At 41.9% G+C, this 15,221-nt stretch overlaps 2 protein-coding genes across 3 annotated transcripts in view; one reads left to right on the plus strand and one right to left on the minus strand.

Annotated features, from left to right (window-relative positions):
* The window catches only part of LOC132356727 (uncharacterized), a 58,059-nt gene extending 54,271 nt beyond the window's left edge, over window positions 1-3,788 (minus strand). Inside the window, exon 1 of the mRNA XM_059909802.1 lies at window positions 3,643-3,788. Coding sequence (XP_059765785.1) covers window positions 3,643-3,788 — 146 coding nt within the window. The remainder of the gene's footprint in view (window positions 1-3,642) is intronic.
* ASB5 (ankyrin repeat and SOCS box containing 5) overlaps window positions 1-15,221 on the plus strand; it is an 87,351-nt gene that overhangs the window by 65,271 nt on the left and 6,859 nt on the right. Inside the window, exons 1-2 of one of the 2 annotated variants that reach the window (XM_059909218.1) lie at window positions 8,019-8,094; window positions 12,998-13,077. In XM_059909218.1, the coding sequence (XP_059765201.1) occupies window positions 8,034-8,094; window positions 12,998-13,077 (141 nt within the window). In that variant the 5' untranslated portion in view covers window positions 8,019-8,033. Of the gene's footprint in view, window positions 1-8,018; window positions 8,095-12,997; window positions 13,078-15,221 lie in introns of those variants that run through there. The other variant, XM_059909217.1, reaches the window with a different exon arrangement.

Raw genomic sequence — 15,221 nt, forward strand, 5'->3', positions numbered from 1 at the left:
GTGTCCTGAAATAAACGATATTGACCTGTTTTTGCAAATACTAACTTGAAGCTGTGGATGCTTTCCAGAACGCAGACTCTGACATGTAAACGTATGGCATGGCAAAGGGCTGCACTGTATCTTCCCCTTTTAGCGTGTGGGAAATGCACCCGTGGACTCTTCCTTATGACTGTGCAGTAAACACTCTGGGTTGTTTACCTTTCCCGTTCAGCAGGTGTTTCTAAGTTGATGTGGGAACAAGGAAAGCTGCTATTAAGGAGGAAAAGACTGTTGCCAAGCAACTAAATCTGGAAATTTCAAATCATTTAAATTGAACCATAAAGTAGGAGGGTGATGTAGGCAAGAAAATGAAGAGAACCACTTCCTTAAAGCGCCCTGGCGCAAAGCTCTTAATTTTAATACTAGAAAAATAGGAACGCTATCGAGGAGAATGAGCACGGTACCGAAAAGCAGCCGTGTAAGGAGATTCTTTTTTGAAAGAATAAGTGTCAACTTTTGTAGAACATCAGTATGGTCGATGATAGACTTAAAAGTTGGAAATACAGGTTTAGACATAAAAGTGACCCCCTACTCCCCACAGTGTAAAAGCTGTATTTACTATATAATGGTTGGGGCCTGATGAATATTATTTAGAAATTGTTATAAATTTAGAAAACATGCAAAACAAATTTTTAAGTAGGATAAAACACTATCATTTCTTTTTTTTTTTTTTAACATCTGTATTGGAGCATAATTGCTTTACAATGGTGTGTTAGTTTCTGCTTTATAACAAAGTGGATCAGTTATACATATACATATGTTCCCATATCTGTTTAAAAGACCGAGAAAGCAACCTGATTCTTCCCCCTCACCCCTGACCCCAAAGTACGTTTCCTTTTAATTTCTCTTTAACATTAAGATTGTCAATAAAGATAAAAAGCGTGTGACTACAAAGACAAGTTAATGGTTCAACAAGTGTTTATTCAGTACTTAGTATGTTCTGGGCACTGTGCCAGCTGCAGGGAAGCAGTAATAAATAGTCTCATCATTCTCAGACTCTTTAAAGGTCCAGGAGGAGTGCAGGCAACTATCGTAGAACAAAGATTATTCTGCCATTTCCTACATGAAGAGTCAGTTATCTAAATACCTGCTTGACCAGAGTTATGAGCAACAGAGTTGGATAGGGTGGTAAAAAATTTAAAATTAAGTAAACTCATTCACCTGGATGAGCCTCACACGTCGTCACTGAAGACAGACTCCAGAAGAAGTTGAAAATAAGCTTTCAAATTATGTTAAAAATCTAATTTTGTGTAAAGGAGATGTAGTTTTACACAGTCCTCTTTGACACAGCTTAAACATATTGAAAATAGAACAAAAAAAGAAATGGTCCATGGTTCAATTGAAAAAAAAGGAAAATGTCTTGGCAAACATTCATTAGATTTAATTCAAATTTTTCCTGCCTGCTAATGAGAATGTAAATAGGTCCAGTCTTGCTGGGGGTAATTTGATGACATGTGTAGAAATTTTAAGAATTTACCCTAAGAAGATAATTAGACACATTCACAAAGATAAGAAGTAATGTTGATTCCTCCAAACTAAAAGCCACCTAAACATCATTTAGTAGGGGATTAACTAAGTAAATAATAGTGTACCTATACAACGACATACAATTCTACAATATTTTTAATGACTAATTTATAATATCATTTAAAATATTATAAAATTATATTTTGTGCAGTGGAACAATGACCATGTGATATCTATAAATGAAAACAAAAGGTTAAAAGCAATATAAGTAGTATGGTTGCATCTTGATTAAAAATTGTATATTTAGAAAAAAGGTTGGGAAGGATGTACAACAAATGTTTGGCATGGTTATATTTGGAAAATGGCATTATGATTTTTTGTGTGTTTTACAATGTATTTATTGTCCTATTTAACGTACCACTTTTATAATTAGATAAGAATACAGCTATTGTTGCTGTATTGCTATATTGTTGCTACTACTTCAAATATACATTATTGTTATTATATGAAAATGTAGAAAACAGAATTCCACAGTTCTTTTCACTTTCAGGAGGTAACTCTTCACTTGTTGAATTAGTTAGTTAGTTATAATATTTCTTACAGGCCCATTATGGATTAACAGCCCACACAGTACACTATGAGTTCTGGGGTTGAAGAGAAACTGTTGTATCATAAAATTTCATTGAACATTCCAAAGAACCCAGTGTGTTTCCTGCTTTGTCAGTTACTGATTATACCTTGAGGCAAATCATTTAATCTCTGTCTTAGTCTGCCCAGGCTGCCATAACAAAATACCTTAGACTGGGTGGCTTGAAGAACAGAAATTTATTTTCTCACAGTCTAGGGGCTGGAAAGTCCAAACTCAAGATGCCAACATGGTCAGACTTTGGTGAGCACTCTTTTCCTGGCTTTAGAGAGCCACCTTCTCACTTTGCGCTCATATGGCTTTTCCTTGGTGCTGATCATGGAAGAGAGACAGAGACAGAGACAGAGAGATCTTTCTTTTTTATAAGGCCACCAACCCTATCGGATTAGGGCCCCATCCTCATGACCTGATTTAACCCAATTACCTCCTAAAGCCCTATCTCCAAACACACATTGAATGTGAAGGCTTCAACATAGAAATTTGGAGCACACAATTCAGTCCTGTTTTAATCCATTCAGGCTGTCATAACAAAATACCACAGATAAGGTAGTTTATCAACAATAGAAATTTATTTCTGTCAGTTCTGGAGGCTGGAAGTCCCAGACCGAGTGCCTGTACGGTCATGTTCTCATGAAGACCCTCTTCCTGGCCCATTGCTGGCACCTTCTCACTGTGTCCCCACATGGTGAGGGGGCTAAGGATCTCTCTGGAGCCCCTTCTGTAAGGCACTGATCCCATACGTGAGGGCTCCACCCTCATGGCTTAAGCACCTCCCAAAGTCTCCATCTCCTAACACCATCACGTTGGGCATTAGGGTTTCAACATGGTAACTTTGGGGTGACACATTCAGTCCATAGCACTTTGAATCTCCATACAATGAAAATAATAATTTTACTAAGATTTAGCAAGTTTTATTAAGGGCATGCTTTGTGTCAAACACTTCTCACATGGGGCCCATTAACCCTTACAACAACTAGAAAATGTAGATATTATCGCCCCCATTTTATAGATGAGCAAACTGAAATTTAAAGAAATTTACTGAGTTGCATTAGCAAATTTGTGATAGTCAGAGGTCCAGTCTAGACATTCCTTCCTGCACAGCCCATTCTTTAACCCCCATACACAGCTCCCTATGGCCTCTCAGACAGGGTTCTTGTGAGGATCAATGTGATTATGTCTGAGAAAGCAGAAAAACTAGAACAGCGGTGAGTGAGACTCTGATTTAAGAAAATCTGAGTTTGCAGACTCTGTACTAGCCGTGCTGGAAGGAGCTGAGGCTTACAGGAGGAGAAGGGGCACTTTTGTTGGGGCTATCCGCGGGATTTTGGGAGGAGGAAGATTTTAAGCTGGGTTTTGCAAGATGGGCGGGATGGAGCTTAGGCAGAAGCCCATTCTAGTCTGGTGAGAAAGAATCTGACTCCAGGAACTGACATGGTCAAAAATGGCAGCCTGCTTAGCTTCCGGATTAAATCTGGCCTCAAACTCCATACCCTAAGCTTCCTGGGGATGCCGTCTTTTCAGTCACATCTCCTGCCATCCTCTCCCTTAGACCTGGCACAGAGGCTGGAGCTGAATCCAGCCCCATGAGGGAGGCACAGCCGGCCGTCAGCCCACACGCTTCCCCCGATGAACCCATTGTTCAAGCCCCTTGTATCCCTTGAAAAAGGTCCAGCAAATCAACTGCCTCCACGCCAAACTAAAGCGTGTAACTCTGTCCTGAAGGTGGGGACAACAGGAGCTTAGGGCCCATCCGCTTCCTATGTCTTATCAGCGTTCGGGCGCAGCCAGCGCGTGGACTTGGGTTCCTGCTCTTACTCAGGGCCAGCACGAGTAAACTCTCTCTCTTGCTCTCTGTCTATTCCTTTCGCTCCTCCTCCCTCACAAGTCCCCTCCCCGCTCTTTATTCTTCTTCCTCTTCTTTTCTCTCTCCTTCTCACCCTAATGTACCTCCCCCCTCCCACCCACCCAGCCAGGAGCCTAACTCTTCACTTAAGAGAAGCTGTCTTCAAGCCACTTCTCCTGTTTGGACTTAATCAGCCCCTGGAAGCTGGGCAGGAAAAACAAGCACCAAAGCACAGATATACCTCAACAAGTTACTCTGCGATATGAAAAAGAGAATTGAGTTGGGGGGAAGATGATAGAAAAAGGAAGGAAAAGAGATTGTTTGGGGGAACATGCACAACCGTCCAGTTTAGCTTAAATGAGGGTATGTGGAGGTCAGCGGTAGAACATAGAACAAAGGGGAAGATCTAATCCATATTGTAGGGAACCTTTAATTCCAGGATCAGAATGTTGGACTATCTTCAGCGGGGGACACGGGGCGGGCACGTTTTTGAGCCTGAGAACGACAAGACTCCAGAGGGGTTTTCAGGGAAGCCACGTGCTGCTGTGAGGACGGAGCATGCGTGCCCAGAGCGGGGCGCTTAGCTGCCCCAGGACAGGGGCGCCTTTTCCAATTTCCCAAAAGGCACTCTATGGCTAGCTAGCCAGGACTCCAGCATTCAGGCAAGATTGGTGAGATAGAGAATGGTGTCAGGAAAACCACCTGGGAGGGTAGAGTCCAAATTGAATCCAGGAGGACGCAGAGCATACTTCATTCATCTCTGTGTATCTCCAGCATCCAGAAGGGTCAAAACCGCCTGGTAGATAGATCACCACTTAATGAATGAATAAATGGTGGATGAATGTGAGGCACAAGATTATTGCCTAAGGAAGTAGTCTCAGGGCCCATTGATGGGGACAGCGAGAGGCCTGGCACGGTTTAAGAACCAATGAATTTAGGAGTCAGAGCACCCCAGCTCTAAAGAGCCTCTACAACTCACGTGACTTTGCACATTCATCCATCAACAGATGCCATTAACGTGGTAGGTACTGGGGATACGGCAGTGAGCAAACTGCAACAAGTCCCGATTTCTAAGATCTGGTAATGAGTGCTATGAAGAAAGACACAGCAGGGAAATGAGACAGAAAGAGTGCTGGAGAGGGGGCGGGGAGGACATTCTCATAGTCAAGGAAGGGCTGTCCCATGAGGCACTTCCAGTGGAGAACAGAAGTCAGCGATAAGCCATGTGTGTATCTCAGAAAGAAGCCCCGCAGGCAGAGTCGACAGAAGCACAGATGGTCTGTTTGTTCAGCGTGGCTGAACTAGGACCACGGACACGGAGGAGGGGTAGAACTGAGCTCAGAGAGGAGCCTGGAGACCCTCGTAGGTCATAAGTTCCTTGGAGTTTACTCTGGGTGAGAAAGGAAGCCATCGGAGTCTTTCTGACTTTACAGAGATCCTTGTGTTTAGGACAGACTGTTGGAAGCGCATGGGTGGAAACAGACCAGTCAGGAGGCTTTTGCAGTAAGTCAGGCGAGGGTTATGGTGGCTTGGACTAGGGTAGTAGCAGTGGAGGTTATGAGATAATAGTCGAAGCTGAGTTATATTTGAATGGTCAAGGCAAAGGGACTTATTGGTGTTTGCCTGTGGGGTGTGAGAAACAGAGACAAATTCAGGATTACACAAAGGCTTTTGGTCTCGAAGTGCCTGGATGATGGAGTTGCCATTTACTGATAGGGAGGAGATTTGGGAGGATCACAGCCAGAGTTCAGTCTGGGGCATGTTAAGTTGCATTGTCTATTTAGATATCTAAGCGGAGAAGTTGAAGAGCCAGCTGGAAATACACGTCTTGAATTTAGCGGAGAGAGCTGGTCTGGCGATATAAATTTGGGATGATCACCATGTAGATAATATTTTTATCAGTGGGACCAGAAGAGATCCCCCCGAGAGTGAGTGTAGATTGATGCAAGGACTGAGCTTGGGATGAGGATCCGTGAAAAATAAAAGATGACAAAGAAGTACCTCGTTTAATAATAACTGCCTCCCTGCGAAAAAGCACAGGAAATAGTCAATACATATGAAGTTCCCCTGAAAACGGTTGTACTTAAATTGAAGACCATATTATTAGTGCCAGGTGACAGGAGGAAAGCTAACACTGTATAAAGCAATCGAGAAGCAAAAAGGAATAGCTGGTTTTGAGAGAAAGGTGATGAATTTGCTTTTAGAAATGTCTTGAGATGCCAGCAAAATATCTACGTGAATGTCCAGAAGTCAATTTCGTGATGTGTCGCTAAAATTCGTAAGGGAGTCCAGGTAAGAGCTATGGTTTGGAGAGCGATCCCTATGCATGTGATAATTGTCTCTGAATTTTGACCATTTCCTATCCATTTATATCTCCTACAGATATATGTAAGAGGAATAAGATGAGCTAAAGCTTTGTTATCTTAAATAAGGTAAATTACTCTATCTCCTGTTGAGAAGATGTAGTAAAAAGCTCATGGGACAGATACACGGAGGTACCTGTTTAATACAGAATTAGGTTTGTCATATTTCAAATGTGTTTAGTACCAATGTGCTAAGTACTTTCACATTCATTACAACCCTACGATGGAGATAGAATTATCCTTCCCTTTATGGTTGAGAAAACTGGGGTTCAAGAGGTTAAATTACTACCAAAGCTCGCATAACTAGTGTCTGTGCTGGACCCTGACCTCAGGTCTCTGGCATGAAGCCCAGCAGGCTCTGTCCGCAGCTCCAGTGGTCACTAAGGGTTAATTGGGATGATGGAGTCATCCCTCCCAAGAGCAGCCCTAGCTTTTAAAAAGCGTCTTCAATAGCCTTTCTCTCTTGATTTTGGATATTCATGGGGGAAACCACTCTCTTCACTCTGTTGAAAATTTAGTCTTTTTTCTTGAGATAAAGCACAGCGATGTTTTCACTTATCTGTGGTTTTTTCCTGTTCGGGCCCATACCCTGTCTTCTTATAAGATAAGAGGGCTCCTAGACCGTGAACGGGAAATCAGTCAGAGGAAGTGGCCCATCCGTGCAAGTCAGTACATATACCTGGAGTTCCCAAGGCACAGCTCGCTCTGGTGGTTTCAGATCCGGACGAGCACTGTTCTTAGGAAATGAAAGACAAGCACATGTTCTGAGAAGGGAAAGACAAGGACGGTCTCAATCTTTGACGAGATTGGTTTTGGCAACACGTTACTTCCCCACTAATCGACCACGTCCTCCAGGATTTATGTGGCTCTGTTAATCTGCTAAACAGAAAAGTACACAGTAAGGGTCAGTAAATCTCTGGCGATTTTAAAAGTATTTTATGAACTTGTGACTAGGGATGGGTCAGATGTTGTTGAATCTGAAGCTTAGCCACATCTTTGGATCTTCTTTAAGACAAATAACGTGAAACTGCATACAGAGTCTTAGAAAGTGGCCGTGAAAGTGAGGGGTTCTGAACTTCACGGTAAATCCAGGTCCATCATGAGGAGGACTGCTGATTTAAGATCGACAGTCTGTAAAGCGTATTAGCGTGTTGCACTCTGATTCATATATGAAGATGTCATTACTCTTCACCTCTCCTTGTAATCCCCTATTTGAGATAACTGCCCTGACTTTCCTGTTTGGGACCACTAAGGAAAACTGGGTGTGACCCAATCCCAGAGTGCCATCTGCACCACTGCTAAGTCTGCTTTCCTATGAGTCTTGCTTCCACTTCTGCGGATGGGACCAGGATGGGGAGAAGGCAAAGACTTTCTGAAAACTAAAATGGTTTCATCAGAGCCCTGAGCAGAGATCTAAGTGTAATGTTTTTATTTCATTGCACAGCACATACTGTAAGGAGAAAACAAAATGAGTTAGGAAAAGCCAGTTTCTCAAAGGGCAGTGAGCAATAAGAAAAGGCAATTTTGAAAAGAAATCAGATTTTTCAAAAGCTATTTTTCTTTTTGGAGGTGAAAGGTCATGTTACAAGGAGCTTAGAGCTCCATAAAATGGCCGAACAGAGCTAGCACATGGCAAGTGATTTTTTTTTTTTTTTATTGCTGATCAAAAAAAGACATGAGTTGGATTTACCTCAACAGTGGCTGGCTTGAAGCGCCGTGGGGAGATGGTGATTTAGGTATGGTACAGACCCCCAGCAATCTGTAAATACCTAAGAACGTAAATGTTTTGCTCTGGTAAGGTGATGTTTACAGAACAGGGCAGGCTCTCTCCCTGTAAATGATATACCAGCTGCCTGGGAGCCGGTGTTGTTTCTAAATATAGGCGGTCACCTCCACTGTTGCTGCAGTGAGACCGTAACCGTAGACATTAGACTAGCTGGTGAAAGTTACAGATATTTTGTAAAACAATTTTCACACTGAATGATTTATCCTAAGGAGTTAAACTGAACATTTTTAAAAAATCTTAGATACCCAATTTAAAGTCTAACAAGATTGTATAGTTAAAAAGTTGCTGCAAATGAAGATGTTTATCTTCTGTTTGGTCTTGAGAAAGCTTATAAATCTTTCTACTATAAAGCATATCCGCGTTGAAAGGTAAGATATTTAATATTGAACACATTTGAATGGAAATTTGCAGTTGCTAAATTTCAGATATTGAAAGGGAGAAACAGGGAGGGGTGAAGATTTAGTTCAAAGCGGAAACTGGGGCATGATGTATCCTTTGATTCTCACATGTTATCAGATTAATTATAGAAATTCATCTAAAGAATTATAAGGAAGAAAATGAGAGGGGGGTGCTTGGAAGTTAAGCAAGCAGAATTCAAAACAAAAACTTTTTTTCATTGACCTCAAGCATGTACTATAAATTACTCCTTTAATGGACTGACATGACTTTATTTCTTATAGCTTACTTAGGAAAGAAGAATACAGCAGCAGTGTTGACTGTTGGCTTAAAAACATTTATAAATCATTCAATCGCTTTATACGGTTTATTTAATTAAGCTGATAGCACTGAAAATCATTTTGGTCAATAGATGCTGTTATCTATGGCTTGAGTTTCCCTAATTTTGGAGAAAAAAGGATTGTTCCTTAAAATTCATATTAAAATGTCCCCTGTTAATCAGTTCATACTTAACGAAGAATGCTAGGTATTATTTGTGCATTTACATGGCAGGCATGCACTTAGCATGCTCATTGCTAACCTGCCCTCAATCCTGTCTCATAGGTAGTGTTTTTCCTATTTTATGAGCAAAGTGACTCGCAGAGAGGTTAGGTACTTCCCGAAGACCACCGCCCCAAACTGGGGGGCAAAGCCAGGCCTTCCCGGCCCCTCAGTCTTTTTCCTCCGTGAACTTCTGGGCTCCAAGCCGCACCTGGTCTCTCACTTCCTTCTGGTTTCCATTTCCTTCTCCCCCTCCTCCTGCTCCTGCCCACCTCCTTCTTTAAGGCACAACAGGCAACAGGGGTCCTGTTTAAGGCAGGTGAGCAGAGCTGAGTTCATCCCAGGAAGTAACAGGGCGGTGGCTTTTAGAAGCCTGGTCCCTGCCTGATGGGCCAAGGGAGCCCTCATCCAACACTATATATTCTCGGTGCTTCTCTCACTGACCACCAGCCCCCCTCTCCTGCAGATTGTGTGACACTTAACTCCTTGTTCATGCCAGTGAGGTCATATGAAGAGAGATAATAGCAAATGCACCTACAAAAGTCTGGCTTCAGTTTTTTTTTTCTTCCACTATGAGGGACTTGGTGATCAAGAAGATGACAGCAGGGACAGAAAGCTATGTGACAGTCTTGGGGGAGAGCCCGGGTTGTGACGAGATGGTAAATTCAACGAATACTTGCATTTCTTTATTTTGGCCCTGGAGTGGCCTGGTTTCTAAATGGCCCTTTTCCTGCTTTTCTCTCTCTTTTGAACATCTGCAAGCAACGCTGAAATGGTTCAGAAGACTAATGCAATCGTTTCGGTGGATAAATTGTATGCAAAACAGGAATATCTAGTACCCTCAGCTGCAAATATTGTTAGTTTTGCTGCCCCTTAAATGTCTTCATAATGTACTAGAAAGAGATGAGTCCAAAATGAATCCAAATGGCCATTTCTATAGGCTTTTCCCAGTCCCAGCATCTGGTTAATTGCTACATTAGCCAGTGACAACAGAAGAATAGGTGGTGATCACCGATCGGCATCGTACAATTCAGCATACAGCTTTCAGAGGTAAATTAAGGATAATGAAATTTATTAACCCATTATACAGGAGGGAGTACATGATCATTATAAATATTATAAATGAATATTTAACTTCAAACATATATTTAAGCGTTGATTACTTAAAACCCTATTAATTTACTACTGCTCTGCTGGCTAAACTGAATATAGAGGTTTAATACGTGCAGTCAGTTTGGAAAGTTAATATAATTTTCTTATTTAAATAGTCACAATGAAAACTGATATATGTTCTGAAGTCCTCTAGAGTTTCACACTGCAATCAAGTTGTTTAATGATAAAACAAACAGATGTGTATGATTTTTAGAGCATTGAATATTATCTTCGTAGGTGGAACTTGAAACACAGTTGTTCCCCAAAAGAATATTATTTATGATAGTGACTTTTGCATTTTATTTAGTGAGAACATAATGTTTCAATTTCTTATAAATTATTATTCTGCCGCCAAATTTTGTCCCATCAACAAATATTTACTGGGGTGCATTAATTCAATTCTGCTTTTAATAAAGTACAGGAGTGTTGCCTACTGGAAAGAAATAATACACAGAAACTAGTAACAGTAACTCTTTGTTCAGTTGAGAATTCTAAGATCTGGATGTTGGCTTTAGTAATCTTCTGGATAAGCAGGAAATACTGCTTGATGGAAAGGCAAAACAACGGCAGTGCAGTTGTAACTAAGAGTATCAGCTCTGGAGTTAGACTATGTGACGCTTTTTAAATGTTTTCATTTCTTCTACAGCTCTCATTTCCTCAACTTTAAAACAGAACTATTAATTATTTATTAATACATTATTATTAATTAATGTACCTCAAAGAGCTGTGAGAACTAAATGAGATTCGTACACACTGCTTAGACCAGTATCATGCACGTAGTAAACACTATTCAACATCAGCTGTGATTTCCGTCACTCGAAAATCAGCCGTAAGGAAAAGAAAGGTTTGTATTTTCAATAATACCCCATAATATCATTGGATATAAAAAGACTGATGATTGTCAGTTGACTTCTGCCCTCTATACGGGGTTCACTGGGTCATTTCATTAACCTTGTGATATCTGACCCACATTTTAGCCAGTGGAATTGTTTGGACCTCACTTGTGGCAAAGTTCTACTGTAAGACCATCATACAGAAGCATAGGTATATGTCTGGACATTTTCAAAGGTACGAAGTGTAGGAATAATGAAGTGGTTTCTAAAAGTACAACACCCTACTATGTTTCCAATAATTTTCCTGACCTATATAAGCAAGCTTTACACATGCTTTTCATGAAATTTATGTTTCTGACCAACAGCTAAGTGACTTTATTTAAATTGCACTAGGACTGATCAGCAGTTTATTTTTTTAAATTATTTATATTTATTGCACCCTACGGATCCACAAAAAGGGTAGTAGATAAGGAGACAGGTATTCGCAAACCATCACATTACATCGGGAAGATTTTCTGTCTTGTGAGCATTGCTTTACTTTATCAGCCAATGATACCCTGTAAGTGAGTGTTTTTCTGATTTGCATAGTCTGTGTGTTTAATCACTCTAAGGTGATCTCTCATGTCCATTAAATAAAACTGACAATGCTGGTCTTGCCTACAAGGAAATCACTGTGCACCAACCCAGTATCTTATAAAGCCACCTGGGTGGACCACAGCGGGGGGAGGGATGGGAGGGGCAGGTGGTGGATGGGTGGGTGCTGGCTGGGTGCTGAGAGGAGCCTGGGAGAGAAGGAAAAGGGGGCTTCTACATGGGAGGGCGCTGATTTTCCTAATGGGGAGGTGCCAAAGGCCTGTCAGAAGAGGGGCCACGGGGCGCGTGACAGGTCAGGGCTTTATCCACCAGGGCACAGGTTTGGAGGCTTTGGTACCTCCATCCGTCCACTGCTGGCACACGGAGAATCAGTGACCCCGAGCAAGCCCTTGGTGCTCCCAGCACCATTTCAGACACCGATGAGAAATATCGTATGATATCACTTATATGCGGAATCTCAAAAAAATGATACAAATGAACTTACTTACAAAACAGACTCACAGACTTAGAGAACGAACTTATGGTTACCAGGGGGAAGGGTGGCGGAGAGGGATCGTTGGGGAGTTTGGGACTGACATGTACACATCGCTGTATTTAACATGGGGAACCATCAAGGACCCATTGTATAGCACAGGGAACTCGGCTCACTATTACGTAACAGCCTAAATGGGAAAAGAATTCGAAAAAGAATAGATACATGTATACGTATAACTGAGTCACTTTGCTGCACACCTGAAACTACACTCCAATATAAAATAAAAAGTTACACCGAAAAACCAAAAGTCCAGTGACAGTCTGCCCCTCCCAGCGTGTGACACCGCCTTTCTGGGACCCGCCCGGCGTATTGCAGCTTCAGGACTTGGAGCTCAGCTTCTTGACAGAGTTGCAGCCCCTCCCACCAAGGGCAGGCCACCGTCGGGGTGCGGAGAGCAGGGGGACAGCAGCGTGGGCAGGGGTGGGGAGAGGTCGGTACGCCCGCTGCCGCGTTTCTGCTGATGGTGCAAAAACTTGTTTTTCTGGGGTCTGCCTGAAAAACCACGAAACGGGGGCTTCTGGGGCAGATCTAGTGACTTTAATCCTTCTCTTCTTTGGAGAGGAATCCAAAAGGTGCAGTAGGTCTGGGATAGGCCTATTCCAGAACATGCATCACAGCCCTCTGGGTTTGGAAACTGCCCATCGGGGTCCCTTAGATCAGCATGGAATTTCTGGGACGTGGTGAATCATCCTGGTCACTTCGCTGAACACAGAGCCTCAATAATGTCTATTCCGCATGAATTAACTGTATCTCTCAGGGTTTACTCTGACTCACAGATTTTTGTTTTCTTTCTTTTCTGGCAGGTTCCTGGGCAGATCGGTCACCACTTCATGAAGCAGCAAGTCAAGGTCGTCTTCTTGCTCTGAGAACATTATTATCACAGGTAAAATACAACGTGTAGTTTAAAATATGCCCTTGTCCCATGAGCGTATGAACATTTGTTGCCAATAGTAATCAACTCAAAAATAATAAAATTGCTTAATAAATTTTACTAGTCTTTTTAACTCATATTATTAGCCAAGTTCACAGTTTCTCACTCATCTCTGAAACTTCTTTTTAAATATTTCGGTGTAGTCTTATGTCTTACTATTTCAAATTTCTCATACAGTATATTTGTTCATGGCTAGTCATATTTAAGCAGGAAGTAATTGGAGGTATGTATTATTCATTACACATTTTTAATATGCTTAACTCAGTACAACGTGTACAGCTAATTGCAGCCTTAGTTCAGTCATAAAATATCCAAGAGGGGGTGATCAGACCAGATGCCTAAACAATCTTTTTTACATTACGGTGGTCTGTAGCATGTTACAGGGATTTGCCTACGAAAGCTACAAAACCATCATTTTTACACCTGTCTGCTCATCTGACTCACCTGAGGAAAAAATGAAAAGCACAGATTCCTTATTGAAGTAGAAAGGACTGTGCCTTGGCCAGCGTGATTTAAATGCACACCCAGATCTGGAAGTCCTTGCCCTGGTGCCTCCCAGTATCGGGGAGACAGGAATTTTCTCGGATGACTCCCGAGGGAAGGAAGGGCTGTCGCCCACTTGAAGCAGCATTGCCGGGGGCTTGGGGCACCTGGATTCCAGGCTGGCACCCGAGGTGAATCACAGCCTGTCTGAGCCTTCTTTTTCTCACCTGTAAAGTGAGGGTGCAGGCACTCCCTGCGGCCTTCCAGTTCTGGGATAATCCTGTGACTATGCTGTTTGCCCATCACTTGATGAAAACTACAGTGAAAACTGCAAAAATGTCACTAACTTCTAAAGGGTAACCGCCCTGAAAGGGTCATGCAGTTCTCGGAGAGGAGGGTAATCTTAGGATATTTCTCAACACGTAGCTCATGTCCATGGATAGGCCAGCCGAGAGGAGTCAGAGGATGCCCCCGGCCAGGCTTTGTGAGGCGGAATCTTGACCTTCACAGAGGCTCCTGTCACGGGTCACCTTAGTGGGCAGCAGTTGGGAATTAGCTCTCCAAGTCTGGCTGCGGGCGAGCCAATTCAACACCTCCTAAAGGATAATTTAAGGGATCTTAAAAATTGCCACTTGCTAGTGACAGAGATTTGGGGTGATATTTATTTTCTTGCCTTCATTTTAAGATTCTTCGTGTCCATTCTGGTATTATTACAGATCATGGTAATCTGTAAGATGTTACGGGGATTTGGCCATGAAAATCTTCCCGTTATATTGCTTAGAATGATTGTCAATAGACAATGAATTACCAAAAATAGCAAGAAGGCGAGGAATCTCATATCCTAGCAATATTTAATTATTTTAGTCTGATATCATTAGTTTAATTGGAATAAAAATATTTTAAGTTGTACTTAGTTTTCATTGAATAATAAGATAAAATCAAACATTTCCTATATGCTGGGCATTGTAATCATTATTGCTTTGCATGTATCATCTCATTGAATCCTCATGATAACCCTAAAATTTAGCGGTTAGAGTAGTCGTCTAAATTAAAATAATTACTGCATTATGGAGCTTCAAACCCACATCTAACTGACTCCGTATTCAGACCTCTTAACCACTAGCATACAATCTAGTTGATGGGGTTCAGAACAGGCTGCCCCAAAATATGCCCAGGTAGCATATTGATTATTTTGAATTAAAGCTATTTGAGAAACAGCCAGTATAAAGAAGGACACTCTGCCTCTCCTTTGTCCCCCTGAAAGCAGGAAACAAAGCTCCCAGGGAAGGTATCCTCCCCATGCTGGGAGGATGGTGAGTATCCTTATCACCAGAGAAGGCGAATTTGGGGCGGAGGAAGCTGTATAAACAAACTTTACTTACGTTTAAGTTGCTACTCCGAGCCCAAATCCTTTTGTCTCGTCAAATCTTCACAAACAATTGATTCTTTGTTTATAAAATTACATAAACAGCCTGCGTCAGACAACTTCTTAGGTCCTATACCTATGGGGCCTCCATACATATGAAATTAAACTTGTTTTTCTTCTGTTCATCGGTCTTATGTCAGTTTGATTATTAGACCAGCCAAAAGAACCTAGAAGAGTAGAAAAAAGG

Source organism: Balaenoptera ricei, chromosome 21 (genome assembly GCF_028023285.1).
Source record: "Balaenoptera ricei isolate mBalRic1 chromosome 21, mBalRic1.hap2, whole genome shotgun sequence".
NCBI lineage: Eukaryota > Metazoa > Chordata > Mammalia > Artiodactyla > Balaenopteridae > Balaenoptera > Balaenoptera ricei.